The sequence below is a fragment of the Perissodus microlepis genome, chromosome 22 (genome assembly GCF_051167445.1).
Source record: "Perissodus microlepis isolate ML-2025 ecotype Zambia chromosome 22, ASM5116744v1, whole genome shotgun sequence".
In the NCBI taxonomy this organism is placed as follows: Eukaryota; Metazoa; Chordata; class Actinopteri; order Cichliformes; family Cichlidae; genus Perissodus; species Perissodus microlepis.
The window spans coordinates 6,540,199-6,557,824 of NC_140481.1; the positions used below are offsets into that span (position 1 = coordinate 6,540,199).

Below are 17,626 nucleotides of genomic sequence, written 5' to 3' on the forward strand. Positions count from 1 at the left end.
TTAAATGAGACTCAGGAGTCAAAGGAGTACACTGAAGATCTAATATAAAAGAGTTGTCTTTAAGCAGACTGGCTTAATGTGGAAACACTGAGCCACTTTTCTGAAACTGTAGGTACTTTCATAAGACGCTTCAGAGTTCAGCACTAGTTTATGGCAGTATTATAGAAATGGAAAACCAACATATTTAAAATGTAATGATATGATTATTAATACTTTGATAGAAGCGCTCCACGCTCTAATAAACTGGTGCAATGTTGTTGCATTGAGGTTGTGTAATTTGGTATATTACATGATGCATCATACATTGTGTATGATCCACCACAATCCCTCACAAAGTATTGTTTATTTCACGGTAAAGTCCTGCAGTACCTGACACCAGACTGCTCTCTGGGATCAGAGAGCAACAAAGATCCTGCCGTGTGGAGGTAGGCTGATGGACGGGACACCTGAGGGCCCCTGCGAATCAGTTTCCCTGTGACGGAGTCATATGTGCGAACCTCTGGAGCTGCAGGTGGAGGTCTCGAGTGGATGGGTGCTGGGTGGAAAATAGGTTTCTGCAGGGAGCCCTGATTGTCAGGGAGAAGTGCTGGACTGTTGCTCCTTCAATCAGACCAAAAATAAAAAGGAAAAAGAAAAACAGTCAATGAAGTTTTGGGCTTCTGCAAATAGTACGCTTTAAATCATCAATTTGCTGGTTTCCATAAGATCACAACGCCCTCACCGTGCTGTCTTAGAGTAATCCTCCTTCAGTGGGTAGAGCTGCTCCTCCACCCTCTCCCACCGCTCTAGACAACTCCAGAGCCAGTCTGGGTTGACAACGTGGAGGTGCTTGCAACCTTGTGCCTGACGGACCTTCTCGGTGCCTGGATGACAGAGATGGAAGAGAACGCGAACGAGTTTTGACCTTACAATCGAAAGCCATTACCAAACACGCACTCACTCTGCGTCTGCTGAATAATTCAGATAGATGATCCCACTTTCCCTACTGGAAAGCAGAAAATAATTACCTGGCCAATATTTTTTGAAAGATAACAAAGGATCTATCTCTTGGAACCACCGGGGTCACCATCCATTCATTTTTCTTTTTTTTTTTTTTTGCCAAATCTGGGCATAATCCAACTCCTAAAAGTCAGGTTTTATTTGATAAAGTGCTGAATAACACTACAGACGTTTGACACAAAGACATCAGACTGAATTACTGAGTGCAGAAACTTGTACTTGATGTACAAGCTGAATGCTTGTAAGTGTAAAGTGAGCAAAGCTGCAGTTCAGCTGTATTTTGCCAGATCTATTTACATCCTGGTCAACATACTACTATTTGATAGCTACAAAAGTAAGATGTATCAAAACAAACTAATCTCTACAATTTAAATGTCCAATGTCAAACAGCCAAAAAATGCTCTCAGTGAAAAGATGGCTTTCAAGGAGCCATTCTTAAGGAGATGAAATAGGAAAAAAAGGCTGAGGTATGAAAAATTACACTTGATCTTTACTGAAAATCAACCACAGCAGGTCTTACTGAGTGATGAATTCAAATCTGTAATGTCTAAATCTAGTCATCATCAACAAATATGGAGGTTGTAAAAAGAAAAGTATAACAAAGCTCAGGCTAAGATAAATATCTCTTATAATTTAAACTGTGAATCAGCAAAGCCACGCTAAGTAGAAGAAGAATGACAATATGGAGCTATGATGAGCAACTAAACAAGTACAGCTGAGTTTTTGTTTATAAACCAATATGACTGACATGCAGATTTATGCATTAGAATTCACTTTTGATGACCATTAATGTTTGAAAAAAAAATTACAGTCTATCAGTAGCTGTTGAGATATTTGAGTCTAAAGCAAAGCTGGAATGGCAGAGACTGCCAGGATTATAGTCACAGTTGCCATGGCCACTTCAAATCCACGTGGCTATTATTTTTTTTTTTGACTCAAAATGAACTTTTAAAATGATTGATCTGACAGTTTAATTTTTCTGATACCATATACCCTTAACAGCTTTAACAGCAAAAATAAAACTTAACTCAGAGTTTGTATGTGTTTGTGTTAGGGGCCCATCAAAGAACTGAGTCCTGATGGACAGGTTTAATGGAGGAGAACGTGGGGGACATAAACAGCTTCCTGCTGTACCCCATGTCGTTAAGTGGGCACAGATGTTAAAGCTATGATTATTTAATCACTAACCCTCGTAGGATGTGTGTCATGGCTGCCCACTTTGCTGTTCAGCCAACGTAACAGGCATTTTCAGAAGTTATTCCAGTTAAGTATCCTACTGCATATATTCCATCTCAGGCTATCCTGGTGATGTATGAGGTGACTGATTGCCAAGTGCTGCTCTCAGCAGGACTGCATCCCAGGTTAACAGTGCCACTTCCTATGCTTCTATTCACATGGTAAACTTGATTGGTGGCAATGGAAGCCGTGAATCTACAATTTCCAAGCTGGGTAAAGGGACTGGGTAAACAGGCCTGTATTATATTTGTCCAACAAACCAAAATATCTGATTTGCTTTTCTTAGAATTTGGGAGAAAACACTCAAAATGTCCAGTATTTACACTGTAATATTATGATGTAGTAAAAACATGTTTCTTTCACTTCAGTAGGTCTATTTAGAAAAAAACAAAGTGTATGAATTTCACTTCATTCATTTCATTTCACTCAAGTAATGTTACTTAAATCTGTATGTTTTTATTTTTAGCACAACATTAAAACAAACTTTCATATCTATTCACGTATGCACTTCATTCCTAGGGAAACACTTTCTTCCATAAAGAAAAGCTGTATAGCTATGACAATACATTTATCCTCCATTAGTCATTCATTGTATTTACAATTACATCTCTAAATGTTAGTTTTCGTTGATGCTGCATTCTTGCATGCATGCTCATATGATGTCAGTGTAATCTAATCTCACTGATAACCACCTTACTGAGTTGCTGTTTCGGCAAACAGAGCATGCTGCTGCAGCTTCATTGGTACTGATGCAAAGAACTAAACCATGTTCGTAAGTTTAACCAGAACTCATCACACCAGCGCACTGCTTAACTGTATGCCTGACCTCTACGATACATCAACTCTAATGACACTTTATTCACTGACATTTAAACAAGCCTTACGTGAGCTTTCTTAAATTCACCATTCACCAAATGTCACCATTAGCAAACCATAATTTGCATTAATCACACAGTTCCAGCATATTGTTACCTTAAAGAAAATCACTAACTATATCTTGCTAAATAACAGGTCAGAAAAAAGAGTGAAAGGTAGCAGGCGTTCAGCACTTGAAATCCACTCTTTTTTGGAAACGCTTGAAAATAAACCCATAAAAACTGAATTGTCAGATTTAACTAAAGCTGAGAACACTATGCACAACTATTAAGAAGTAGGGTTGAAACTAGTGATTATATCCATAATCACTCCATCATTAAATAAATATTCCTTAAAGGAATAAATCAACTGAGAATGAGATTGCCCCCTGTTGTCCATTATGCGTCCCAGGTTTAAGGGATCTCTGCTTCACGCTTATGGCTTCATCCATCTTTTAATACAGTACATGTAACTTGCGACATCACCACTCAGTACCAGCAAAGCCTATACACTATACTTTAACTAGCATGCATCTGTACATACCGGCTCTTGCTGCGATGAGATGTGTTGTCCGATTGGGATTTTGTGCACTGAGAATCAGATTCTTGCTGATCTTGGCCCCCAGCGCTTTGGCATGATAGTACTCACGGGTCCTTTCCATGGGGTAGTTAGTGGGGTACAGACCACTGAATACTATCGTCGTCCCCTCCAGTGTCTTGCTTTTCAGCTCTGGGACGATCTTCCGAATGTCCGGAATTTCAGAGGCCTCCTTCCTCAAGTATGCCTCATAGCGGGCGTAATACTCTGCATGGATCCTTTCAAGCACCTCCTCTAAATAGATGAGATGATCGTCCTGGTCATTATCAGCTTCTTCCTCCTCTTCCTCGTCATCTTCCATACTCTGATCCAGCAGCTCCTCGCCCATGGTAACACCAGACTGTTCACTATTCTGGGACTCTGTTTCTGGCTCTCTCCTATCTGAGCAGCCATTTCCAAGCTCGGGGTCAGGCAGAAGAACTGAAGGCTCTGGTGAGTCAGAGCTGCTTTCACCTTCAGCTCTGCCTTTACTGTCCTCTTCCTTTGCCCCATCCTTACAAGCAGGTTCTTGCGTGGTTCCTTCCTGACCGGATTCCTTTGTCTGGCCAGACCTACTTTCACCGTCACTCTCTGATGAGGGGGGCTTTTCTGTAATGGAGTCACTGTCACTGTCACTGGAAAGGTCAAAGTCTAGGTTATTGGACTCATGTCTTGGTGCCGATGAGTTTGCACCTTCCTTGTCCTCTCGCGTCCCATTTGTATCGTCTTCCTTAACATTTGTAATCTCATCTCTCTGGGTGTCCTTGGATTCTTCCACAGGTTTTGGTTCAGTCTCTGACCCTTTATTTTGTCCCGATTCGTCCTCATCCGCTGTCGGGTGTGTCCGTTCTTTTGATGGCATGTCCTGAGAAGACTGAGGTGCTATGGACTCTTCCTTTCTGGAAACATTATTGTCCTTTGCCCTTTTCCTGAGGCCATTATTTTGCTCATCGACACCAAGCGTCCCTGTTTGTTCTGTGCTCTCTGCTGGTCGACTCGAGGAGCCTCCTGCTGGAAAAACACATAGAAGTTTAAAAGTATTCAAGGACACACGAATTAGAACCTAGAGGTGGGGCTACAGTGAGATCAGCTTCTGATTCCCAAAAGTTACAACAACAACTAAAAAGGCAAGTTAAGGACTTAGCTACTGCCAGTGGTCATCAAAGATTATCTTCTACAACTGATGTGCTCAACAGAGGTTGTGCATTGATACTAGAGTTGCAGTACTAGTAATGGAGCACTGACAGCAACAAAATGGTAATGAACTAATGAATAAAAGAACTGTGCTAGTTTATAAAATTCTTTGATCATAAAACAAATGCATAGAAAGATGGAATGTGTTTTTTTATTCTGTCCATTATGAAAAAAGTGAAATGGGCCATCAATACATTAATTAATATTTTTCCCCATCTCACTCCAAGTATATTATTTTAATTTTTGCCCCCCAAACATGTGCCTTACTTCCCTAACAAAACTCACATGCTGGTGAGGTGGTGTATTTCAGGACAGGATCGGGTCTAAAGTGTTTTTTCATTATTGGTGGAACGATTTCGAGGATTGTGTGGCTAGCTATCTGATTATTCTTCACTTCCACCATGCTAAAGATATTTGGGACATGTCAGCACATCATTTCATTTGCCAACAGTAGGGTGGGTATTAAACCTGGTTACCAACTGAGTTACATTAGTACTACTGAGTACCGATTAACTTAATGATTCCATTGTTGTTAGGTACCAGAACACACATGGGTAGAGGAAGAACACGACTGTATGAAATCCCTGGTGAAGAGCAACATGTTGAAGAGCAATAAAAATGTCTCAGGTGTGGTTAAACCCTATGCAGGCAATGCTGTCTGCACCATTTTAACCTGCATCATTTTCCTTTTTTTTGAACCCACATAACTTTATTCGAGCTGATGGTTACATGTTTTATATTAATGCATTCTGGAAGGTCTGTTGCCCTCCAATTATAAACCTCTCACTAATAACCCTCCTGACATTTCACACTCCTAGATTTTTGCTCAGGAAGCGCTGTTCCAATGTCCCCTTTTGGCAAACACGTCTTGGAGCAGAGTCTTCCTCTAAGACAAATTGAGCTTGTGTACACTGAATCACTCCGGTGAAAGCAACTCGCTTTGTGCTAACCAATCAGCAGCACAGAATTAAAAAAGAAAAATTTGGAATTAGGTTGTCATGTTTTCTTCAAGCAAAGGAGTTTATCATTTTAATAAGATAGAAAGATCTACTGCAAACTTCGAATAAGGTTCCTTGTTCAAACAAGCGTGCTGTATCACTGTGACCCACAGGGCTGGATGGACGAGAGAGGGCAGTGAAATAATCTGAGGAGGCAGGCCAGTGTGCATCAGCCATCAGAAAGAGAATTCAGCAAATTAAATAGTGAACAAACAAACTTTTCAACAAACGTTGTTGAAAAGGCTGAACAAAGGCTAATATATTCCAAAGTACAAAGAACCAATTACTCTGACATTATGTGATGCATTTCAAGCTTAGAAAGGTTGACAATTGCGTGGTAAGAGCAAGAACTTTTCATTTAATGTAACTGGAACTCACCCATGATATAACCCACACAGCTCTGGTCCTATATTGTTATTTATTTATTTTTATTTAGTGATATATCAGTTAACCATGCAAAAGGCTAAGCTTCAGCTGGACCACAACATAAACGGTTCATTAAAATTTTAAGATCAATCTTTATCATATTTAATTTTTTTAATAGAAAATATGGCTGAAATCTTCTGTGTTTGAATCAGTGGGGTTTATAATATAAACAGAAAAGTAGATCTACTGGGGAATAAATATTTGAGAGCAATACCGAATGCCTCAGAGCTTTGTCCACTATATTGTTGTAGAATATTGAACCACCACCTGGTCTCTGATTTATTCATAAATATAATGTGATTGAAAAATGGTGCATCACAATTCAGCTCAGCAGGACGGCAGAAATTAAGTGTTTGATACTCACAATTTCTTCAATGAAATCAGGATGCCAACATTGATAGTTCTGGTTGTCTGGGTAAGATAAGTTGGTTGTGCTAGTTTGGCATGTAAATATGCTAAATTATTAAATAAAAATTTAAAAATAGCACTGTTGATGTCAGTGTTATTAGTTCTGAAGACTGGCAGTATAAAAGAAGGACATAGCTTCTTGGTCCTTGAAAAGTGACAAAGTCAGAGTACCCTTGAGCCAACAATCCCTTTAACGTTAACTAGTAATGACTTCATGAACTTCTTCACAAATAAAATTTTAATCATTACAGAAAAAAATTACCAATAATCATCCCACAGATGTAATATTATCTACAGTTACTTTCAGTACCATTGATATTCATTTAGACTCTTTTTCTCCAATTGATCTTTCTGAGTTAACTTCAATAATTACTTCCTCCAAACCATCAACGTGTCTTTTAGACCCCATTCCTACAAAACTCCTCAAAGAAGTCCTGCCATTAATTAATGCTTCAATCTTAAATATGATCAACCTATCTCTAATAATCGGCTATGTACCACAGGCCTTCAAGGTGGCTGTAGTTAAACCTTTACTTAAAAAGCATCTCTAGACCCAGCAGTCTTAGCTAATTATAGGCCAATCTCCAACCTTCCTTTCATATCAAAAATCCTTGAAAGAGTAGTTGTCAAACAGCTAACAGATCATCTGCAGAGGAATGGCTTATTTGAAGAGTTTCAGTCAGGTTTCAGAGCTCATCACAGCACAGAAACAGCTTTAGTGAAGGTTACAAATGATCTTCTTATGGCCTCTGACAGTGGACTCATCTCTGTGCTTGTCCTGCTAGACCTCAGTGCAGCGTTCGATACTGTCGACCATAATATCCTATTAGAGCGATTAGAACATGCTGTAGGTATTACAGGTACTGCACTGCAGTGGTTTGTATCATATCTATCTAATAGACTCCAATTTGTACATGTAAATGGAGAGTCCTCTTCACACACTGAGGTTAATTATGGAGTTCCACAGGGTTCAGTGCTAGGACTGTCAGGGCTCTGTGTGTGGGCAGGCGGAGAGGAGGATCCAAACGCAGGACTCAGACACTAACTTGAAACTCAAAAACCTCAGCTTTATTGCTGGTACGAAAACAAAACATGAAGTGACCACTGAATACGGAGAACAGAAACACACAGGCATAATCTGTTGGTACGACGCGACACCGAGCATGGGAAAACACAGGGCTTAAATACATAGGGTAGTAATGAGGGAATGGGCAACAGAAGGGAGACACAGCTGGGAGAGATCGGGGCTAACGAGACGGGGGGAACCAAGCTGCACACACTAACATAAGACAAAGACTTTCACAATAAAACAGGAAACATGAATTACTAAACAAGAACGCAGACTCGACACTGAGAGACAAAATAACATGGAACTCAAACAACACATGAAACCACAAATCCTTAAGCACGGATAAACAGAAACAAGAAACTAATAATAATCATCATCATCACTACAAGAGAATAAGAAAACAATCCATGAAGCAGAATAAAACCAAAATATAATAAACTCAAAATACTGGGTCCAACGGACCCAGAACCGTGACAAGGACCAATTCTGTTTACATTATACATGCTTCCCTTAGGCAGCATCATTAGAAGACATAGCATACATTTTCACTGCTATGCAGATGACCCCCAGCTCTATCTATCTATGAAGCCAGATAACACACACCAATTAGTTAAACTGCAGGAATGTCTTAAAGACATAAAGACCTGGATGGCCGCTAACTTTCTGCTTCTTAATTCAGATAAAACTGAGGTTATTGTACTCGGCCCTGAAAATCTTAGAAATATGGTATCTAACCAGATTCTTACTCTGGATGGCATTACCTTGGCCTCCAGTAACGCTGTGAGGAACCTTGGAGTCATTTTTGACCAGGACATGTCCTTCAACGCACATATTAAACAAATATGTAAGACTGCGTTCTTCCATTTGCGCAACATCTCTAAAGTTAGAAATATCCTGTCTCAGAGTGACGCTGAAAAACTAGTTCATGCATTTATTACTTCCAGGCTGGACTACTGTAATTCATTATTATCAGGATGTCCTAAAAACTCCCTGAAAAGCCTTCAGCTAATCCAAAATGCTGCAGCAAGAGTCCTGACAGGGACTAGAAAGAGAGAGCAGATTTCTCCTGTTTTGGCTTCCCTTCATTGGCTTCCTGTTAAGTCCAGAATTGAATTCAAAATCCTGCTCCTCACATAAAAGGTCTTAAATAATCAGGCCCCATCTTATCTTAATGACCTTGTAGTACCATATCACCCTATTAGAGCACTTCGCTCTCGCTCTGCAGGCCTACTTGTTGTTCCTAGAGTATTTAAAAGTAGAATGGGAGGGAGAGCCTTCAGTTTTCAGGCCCCTCTTCTGTGGAACCAGCTTCCAGTTTGGATTCGGGACACAGACACTATCTCTACTTTCAAGATTAGGCTTAAAACTTTCCTTTTTGGTAAAGCATATAGTTAGGGCTGGACCAGATGACCCTGAATCCCCCCTTAGTTATGCTGCAATAGACGTAGGCTGCCGGGGATTCCCATGATGCATTGAGTTTTTCCTTTCCAGTCACCTTTCTCACTCACTATGTGTAGATAGACCTCTCTGCATTGAATCATATCTGTTATTAACCTCTGTCTCTCTTCCACAGCATGTCTTTTATCCTGTCTTCCTTCTCTCACCCCAACCGGTCGCAGCAGATGGCCGCCCCTCCCTGAGCCTGGTTCTGCCGGAGGTTTCTTCCTGTTAAAAGGGAGTTTTTCCTTCCCACTGTTGCCAAAGTGCTTGCTCATAGGGGGTCATATGATTGTTGGGTTTTTCTCTGTATCTATGAAGCGCCTTGAGGCGACTTTTGTTGTGATTTGGCGCTATATAAATAAAATTGAATTGAATTGAACTTGACATATTAGTGGTTGAGGTCACGGGAGCCTCGCCCATCTTGTACACTGTCTGTGGTTGTGAAGTTTCTTCGTTTTTAAACAAATGTACAATTTGCTACATTTTTACAGTCTTTTGAGGAACATTAATATCTGATACAGACAGAAACGAAAGCATTTAGTGAACAATCTATGTAATGTCTGAAACTGGACAATTAATTCGGCTCTCGTTTATCTGACTGCGTCATTAAATAAATAAATAAATAAAATAGTTGATTGTTGGAAGTGACCCTCAACTATAGGCCAGACACTTCCCACAAAGATTCCCATCACCACTGCAGGCATAAATTTCTGATTAAAGGCAGAGAACCATGAAATAGTGTGTTTTCCAATTAAACTTCTCTAAGCATCATTTATTTTTATTTTATTTATTTATTTCACACTTGGTACAACAATTCAAACAAACCAACCACACTTTCTATCAAAAAGCACTACAACCATGTGTGAAAAGGAGCAGGAAGAAGAAAATATTCTTATTACAGGGTGTTTACCTGCATAAAAGAATTGTTGGTCCAGATTGTTTTTAATGGACACATCACCTTATCAAAGATGAGTGGGTGAACCATACCTTTCCTGGCCATTTGAGCTTCCCGTGATCCCGGAGGAGCATTGATGTCTCCCGTGCCCTGGAAGTAAATGTATTTCTTCACAGTGATGAGGTTAGGCGCGAATTTCCACACATCCTCTCGGTCATCGATGATACAGACCATCGAATCTCCACAAGGAAAAAGGTTTCTATCCAGGAAAGAAAGAAAGAAAGAAAGAAAGACAGTGCTCAAAACAACAGTAAAACTGCTGAGCGTCATGGCAGATGCTCAACACAGACAGCCAATTAAAAATCTAGTAGTGTTATTTGTGGTTACAGGGAAATAAGGGGAACATCAATTTCTTATATCAAAGTTCCACTTTTGGGTTTCCAAGAAGAGGCATCGCTGGCAACCACTCATAAGTGACACTGAGAAAGAACAATAGAGCTCTACCATTTGTGCTGCACAAACATGAACAAACAATGACAATAAAGACATTAAACAAATGGATAATGGTGCTAAGAAAATGATTTGGATTAACCAGCTCCTGGGTTTTTTGTTATTATTTGCTTAAAACAAAAACAAACAAAGGAAAAAAGAAAAACGGAACAAAAAGAAATGTTTTATTCATGTTTTTTTACTCAGTGGATTCTCTACTCATTTTGTTGTCACGCTTATTTTGCTCCTCTGCTCTCTGTTTCACCTTGTGTCTCACTGTATGCTCCGCCCCCCTGTGTAAAGTCTCTCCTCCACGCACTCGGAACACAGCCAATCAGAGGAGAAGGCAAAGCATAACAACTTGTTACATAACTGGAAACCGAGTGTAAATACTAGAATCAAATCCTTACATAACCACCAAAGAAAACCAAAAGAAACATAGCCCGAATCTTTCTCTTTGTTTTTAAAACAAAACCCTGTATAGTAGAGTCCAGACAGAAGACAAGGACTGATCACTAGACTAAGCTGTGAGCGACCGATCTAGTCTTAGGTAGGAAATTCTCACCTAAGATTCCCAGTCTTTGAGAATGGATCGATGCATTCATCTCTAGAAAGGATTCGATGAGAGAAAAGCTTCTTTTCAGGATCCAGGAAGCCTAAAAAGAAAAGCAAAAAAAAATGCAGATTTAAATTTTTTTTTTTTTTTTTTAAATCTATGCAACTGTAACCACTTCTTCAAAACAACAGTGGATATTTTTCTTAAACTGACAAGCTTTTCTTGACCTTCTCTTTGGTCTTCCTGAATGCAATCAATCCAAGTTTCCCAGGGATTTTTACTGAAATAAAATGTCTATCAAGAAACGTGGACAGTAATGTACTGTGACTAAACAGGACAGCCACTGTACAGGCTGCTAAACCACAGCAAAAGCTGTCAATGGCAGGAGCGCTGATCTCAAACATGTCGAATCACTGCATCAGGGTCAGCAGTAAAATCCAATTCAAAATGCATTAAACATTCATCATATGGAGGCAGAACAGTACTAGAGTGAGACTGCCCCTACCATTTATTGCCTGATGAAAGTTTGCATCCAGAATACTAAAAACATGCTGCTTAGACACACTAACATATCAATATAACGTTACTGAATCAGAAAGCTGTAAAATATTTTCATTTAGAAAGAAAGCAACATCAGGATTACTTTGAGCAGCCAAGCGTTGTGCAAAGTAAATATCTGCAAACTTGGCAAGAAACCTGCTAACATCTGAGACATTACATGGGTTTAGTAAGTGTTTTAAAGTTTATGTACAACTGCAGCTTGCAGATAGATAAGTGATCCAACAAAACATCAGCAAGAACACAAAGTATGAGCAGACACTCCCCTCTTATGGACACAAACAGGTAGTACAAGGTGAAAAGTTTCCCAAAGTGTCAAAATGCAAAAAGTGAAAGTGTAAGGTGATTTAATACATATCCGAACTTTAAAGTGGAAAGGTGCTGCAACATGTAAAACAATACGCTCCTTACCAGCAATGGTGTGTGCATAAAGGCGGCTCCCAAATGTGAAGACATGCAGCTCATAGAGCTTGGCGATTTTCTCCAAGAACTCCTTGCAGTGTGGGCGAAGTCGTGTGTGAAGCATAGGCTCTCCTCGGCCAAGCTGGAAGTGGAAAATGCCCTGAAGGACACGACAAGAGATTAAGAAAACGTCAGAAAGAAGCTGCAGGGTTGGGTATCAGGATGCACTATTAAAGATTGTCAATAAAGACATTATCATTGCTGACAAACTGAAAACCCTTGATCTTGTTTTTATGGGAAAACAAGGACTTGTGAAATACATGGGCAGGCTCAGCAGCTTAGTGTGTGTTTTGTGTGTGTAGCTACATTACAGACTGATTTATGATTCTTTTATTTGCTTTACTTTTAGAGATCATTTTAGCATTTATCGATATCTTATCGCAGTGTCTTGTTGCTACAGCGGAGGCTGTTCAACAAAAGCTACATTGTACGAGTATTTCAAAATAGCACTTTGCTAGAAATCAAAAGACGTGGTAGAATAAAAACCCTGCTGACAGTGATAGTTGTGTGAGGGGAGACCAATACCTTGTTGGACATCCGTTGGCAGTGCTGTTCAGTGGTGTGAATCAGCGTTTGGTCCAGGTCTACCATTAGGACCAGCTTTTTGTTTCGGTGGAGTCTCTGCTGGTCCTCTCTGCCCAGCTGTTCTGCTTGCTGTTGGGAGCGATTGAAGGTAATGAGTGGAAAATTAGAAAAACGTTTGCACACTCTAGGTTGTGTTTTTGTACAGCACAGGTGCAAGAGATATTAGAGAGAGATATTTTCAAGGTTTATGGTTAAGAATTTTTTGTTTAAATTTGTGTGAAATTGTTAGTTAAGTGCTTGATAGAAACTTAACGAACAGTAGCTGCGTCCAGGTCATTTGTTTATGCTCTCATTTTAAATGAAATTCTCACTGCTTTTAAAGCTATGGCCTGTATATAAAAGATGGCCACAGATCCCATTGTTAAGTGTGAGAATGAACAACATGAGCGTTAACAACATCAAAGAAGGAAAGATGTCAGGCTTATTTTAGAGAAGCAATTGTTGCTGTGAGAAGACCATTTCCAAACAATCTGAGGTTCCTGGTTCTGAAGCCACAAGGATTATTCCCAAGACAAAACATTAAAGGCAAATCTTCCCAGGAGTGGATGTTCCACCAAATTCAGCCCAAAGTCAGACTGCACATCCTCAGAGAGAGAATGTAAACAAACAAATTACTCTACAAGCCTCAGATAGCATGCTAAAGTTTGTTACAGTATAAGAAGACTGGAGAAGTGTAGCATTTTGCTGCCAGAAGAAAACTTCGTCTCTCTCTACAAATAACACATTTGCAAAGTTGCATATGAACAAGCCACTGGAAATGTGTGAACAAAGGCCAAATTGCACAAAGCCACGTCTGGTGAAAACCAAATCAACACCTCATTCCAGCTGTCGAGCACAGTGGTGGAGGTGTGAAGGTTTGAGCTTGTTTTGCAACCACAGTCCCGGGCTCCTTGTAGTCCCCAAGTCGACTATTAAGTATTCTCTATGCCAAAGTACTGTAGAGTCAAATATAAGGTCATCTATCAAAAAGCTAAAGCTTGGCAGAAACGTTGTTAAATAGCAGGACAAAGATCCCAAGCAGCAAATCTACAACAGAATAGCTGAAAAAGAAAAGAATCAAGATGCTGCAGGAGTTGCACCTTTCCTGCAAACCTCAATGAACTGAAGCAACATCGTAAAGCGTCAGTTCTTCCATAACAACTGTGTTCTATATTATTAGCAATTACTTCAAGTTATTAGTGTTAGGACTGGTTTGATAGCCTACTGAATCGCAGGGTGCACTTAAGAGTTTCACAGGACAGCACAGAGGTCTGTAAAAACTTTATCACATTACTTTATTTCATGTTTACTGCACATTTACTCTGATTTAGGTCGAAATGAATTGGCTCAATGTCAAAGCAGCTATTACAGGCCTTTTTCAGTAGCACCTACTCGGTTCAGCTTGGCTCTTTTTATGGTTTTTCATTAGGTGGTAGTACTACCTAATGGTACCAGTACTCGGGTGTGATTCCAAGTGATCTGAGGCAAATTGAAAATGTGACATCAACAGACTGTATGCAAGCGAGTGACACCCACCAACAAGGGAAATGGCTACAGAAGAACACAACACTGTGACCCCCCCCCCCCCCCCCCCACACACACACACACACCACATAGCAGCAGATATACCTTGGCATCATTGTTGTTGTGTTTGTGTCGCATACAAATGACATCACAGGACTTTCTGCCGTTGCTATAACGACTGCACCTGCATTAGATCTTACTCGATTGTGATGGAAAACGACTGAAACAGAGTTGCGTTGAGTCAAGCCGAGTAAGTACTAGCGGAATAGGGCTCTTGGTAAGACCAATCAAGAACTTGCAAATGCGTGGTCACCTACATTTAACTGATTAATCAATCATAAAGATGCAAGTCATGTTTACCGGAATTAGGACTACTCGACTTTTGCAATAAAAAAAACAAAACAAAAACACACACACGCGCGCGTAAGGTTTATCTGGCCTGCCAGTCCAATCCTCCACGTAGCTTCATCATATGACTCACCTCAGAGCTCACCATCAGCTCAGGGACACTGTGCACCATGGAGACTGTTGCTGTGGAGATGGGAGTTTGCTGGTTCCCATTTGTGCTCTGGAGCCTGAGAAGGAAAAACAGAGTGGGCGTCACACATTTTTTGCATCTCTCAGGTCCTTGAACATATTGCGCCGGGAATAAAAAGAGAGCTTTGAAAAACATGCAGATTTGAAACTGCTCCACTTGACAGCAGTTATGTTTGCAGTGAGCACAGAATACACCTCACTTACAAAGTGATGGTGAGCATTTCAAGCTACTTCAGGAATATGTTAACATGACATCCAAAAGTGACACCTGCTGAGGCAATTCTGTCCCACATCATGTAAACTCTGTCTTCAACATTGATACCTTCAGAAAAAGAGCCAGACTTTTACTTCACAACAACAACAGCAGCAGCAGCAGCAATTATAGTAAAACACAGGCTCTGTGGGTCTATGTAAAAATCATTTGGTGTGTTTTGGAGTTTTATTAATAGCTTCAAATGCTCTTGCTTTACCAAAGTGATACAAAGAAAAACTGCAGAGTGCGAGTGCTTGATTTGGGACCAGAGCTGCAGCTCTGCACTCTGTATATGATCTCTGGCACCATCTGATGGCAATAAATGAATCAGGTTATATCGCAAGCACTACATTCAGTCAGTGTTTAATTTCAGTAAAAGTATGAGCTTCAAAGTTATGAGGTTCCAAAGTATTCTCTAACTGAACCACGACTACAACCGGTGCCTGCATGGCACTGTCAGCATGAACTTTTTACCATTTATACAGGACTGTTTCCCAGCAAACAGGCTGCTTGAGTTGAGAGACCACAAGTAACTTAGACATTAAATATAACTGGTTAATGCCGCGTATGTAACCTTAGCCTTTTTGTATCAAAAACATAAATGTCTCTACATTATTAGAGAGAGAACTCCAATAATGAGAAGATTATATGAGCTAGCACTTAGAGACAGTGGGAAGAAAGAACTCACATTTAATAGAAAGATACTTCTGGCAGAGCCAGGCTCAGTGACGGGTGGACATTGGCTGCAACCAAATTCTTCAGAGGTGGGGCAGAAGAGAAGTATATATATTAAAATTACTGGTAACAGCCAGCGTTACCCCTCAGCCTCCGAGAAGCGCCTTGAGGCGACTTTTGTTGTGATTTGGCGCTATATAAATAAAATTGAATTGAATTGAATTGAATTGAGAAGGAACACCTATGATATCAATTTTAAAAGCCTACGAGCCTCGAGTTATCACATTTGTATAACATTTAACCTTTGAGATTTATACTCATTTTAACTTTAATGGCTGAGGGGTAAAAAAAATGGTTTGAAAAGCTCCTGAGAACCTTTTTGCATCTTGCAAAGGGTTTGACTCTAACTGAAAGTCAACCAGTAGATTGTTGTTTAAGCCAACTAGCTGTAGCAAACTTTCAAAAATCAAATCAAATCAAATCAATTGAGCAGATTATGTATATAAACAACAATCATGTGCTTTTTAAATATCTTGAGGTAAGTGTTGTAGATGAGCTTTGCCCCACAGATCAAACACTTGTATATTAGGTTAATCTGGTGATTCTAAATTGGCCACAGAGGTAAATCTAAGTGTGAATGATTGTCTGTCTCTCTGGATTAGTGATAGTGATAGACTGGCATCTATCACTCCTATGACAGGCTGGACAGGCTCCAAGAAAACAGATAGAGAAGACAGAGAAAACAAAAGAAAGACATACTGCCTTTACCCAAAGCACAAGGACAGAAAATAAGGCTTTATAAGACATAGGTTCTATGGAGCTTCCATACATAGATGGTGTTGAACAAGTGGAAAAACAAAGTCTGGACTCTCTGGATCTACAAATGCCTCCCTACTAAAACATCCTCTGTAATCACATTTTAAAAACAATGATATCACATAGTTCAAATGCTTAGCTAAGTTTAAGTTCATTCATACAATTGAGTAAATGCAATATCAAAGATATTATCATCATATTATTTTGGTTTACATTTAATCATGTTTGTACATTTAAAGCCTACCAATAATGGCATTTTGCTTGGTTTTTGTCTTTGAAAACAGCGTTGGGTAAATGTCACAGCTATCTTTTTCTAAAGAAAACATTTTTTAAATTTTTTGACCAATGTTTTCAGAATAGTTTTCATTTACTCATTTTGCTAGGTTTTGTTCACTTTTTTCCCCCTTTTCTTCTGCCACCAGCATGTGAAATGACGCAACCGTGACATCCATCCCAAATGAACCTATATGGAGTGGTTTGCTATTCCATTTTAGTTTGTTTTATTGTTTATAGATATATCTATGTAATAAAAAGGGGTAAGTTGTAGTTCTTGGGGGGGAAATGCATGAGCAGATCAGAAAAACACAAAGATTTAAGTTAAAGACAAACAAACAAAAAAAGAAAGAGACAAAGCATGTATTTACTGAGTTAGATCTTGACCACATTCGGCACATAAGCCCTTCATGACAATGGGATGGCTGCATTCTTCTACTCTGACTATGGTGCCCCTGGAAAAAAGGAAAAAACAGGAAAATAATTAAAGACCCAGTTTACTTGCTTGCAAACTGAAGCCTGAGACTGTGCACAGATTCTCATTAACTGTAGCATGCAAGTATATAAAGAAACATATAAAGAAAGGTATTAGTTAAGTGTTTCATTTTATTTAGCTGTAATAATAAGACGCTGTAAAAGTACTATAAATAGCTAGCAGTAGATTAAGCGGGGAGCAAGAGTTTACAAAGAGTACCTGAAAGCAGCACGACCCTTTCCTAACAGCAAATAACAACTATATCAGCTTTGAATGTGTATTAATATCAAAAGGTGTCGAATTTAAATGTAAAGTTTTCAAAAACAGAACATTTCTTTTAAATCTGAT

At 39.5% G+C, this 17,626-nt stretch overlaps 1 protein-coding gene across 3 annotated transcripts in view; it reads right to left on the reverse strand.

Moving 5' to 3' along the window:
• Positions 1–17,626, reverse strand: part of ctdp1 (CTD (carboxy-terminal domain, RNA polymerase II, polypeptide A) phosphatase, subunit 1) — an 88,108-nt gene that overhangs the window by 69,446 nt on the left and 1,036 nt on the right. For 2 of the 3 annotated variants that reach the window (XM_084919105.1, XM_084919107.1), the window contains exons 2-10: positions 17,175–17,258; positions 14,731–14,824; positions 12,687–12,815; positions 12,111–12,261; positions 11,151–11,241; positions 10,189–10,355; positions 3,634–4,677; positions 722–863; positions 370–600 (exon numbers count right to left, since the gene is read on the reverse strand). In XM_084919105.1, the coding sequence (XP_084775231.1) occupies positions 370–600; positions 722–863; positions 3,634–4,677; positions 10,189–10,355; positions 11,151–11,241; positions 12,111–12,261; positions 12,687–12,815; positions 14,731–14,824; positions 17,175–17,258 (2,133 nt within the window). The remainder of the gene's footprint in view (positions 1–369; positions 601–721; positions 864–3,633; positions 4,678–10,188; positions 10,356–11,150; positions 11,242–12,110; positions 12,262–12,686; positions 12,816–14,730; positions 14,825–17,174; positions 17,259–17,626) is intronic. The other variant, XM_084919106.1, reaches the window with a different exon arrangement.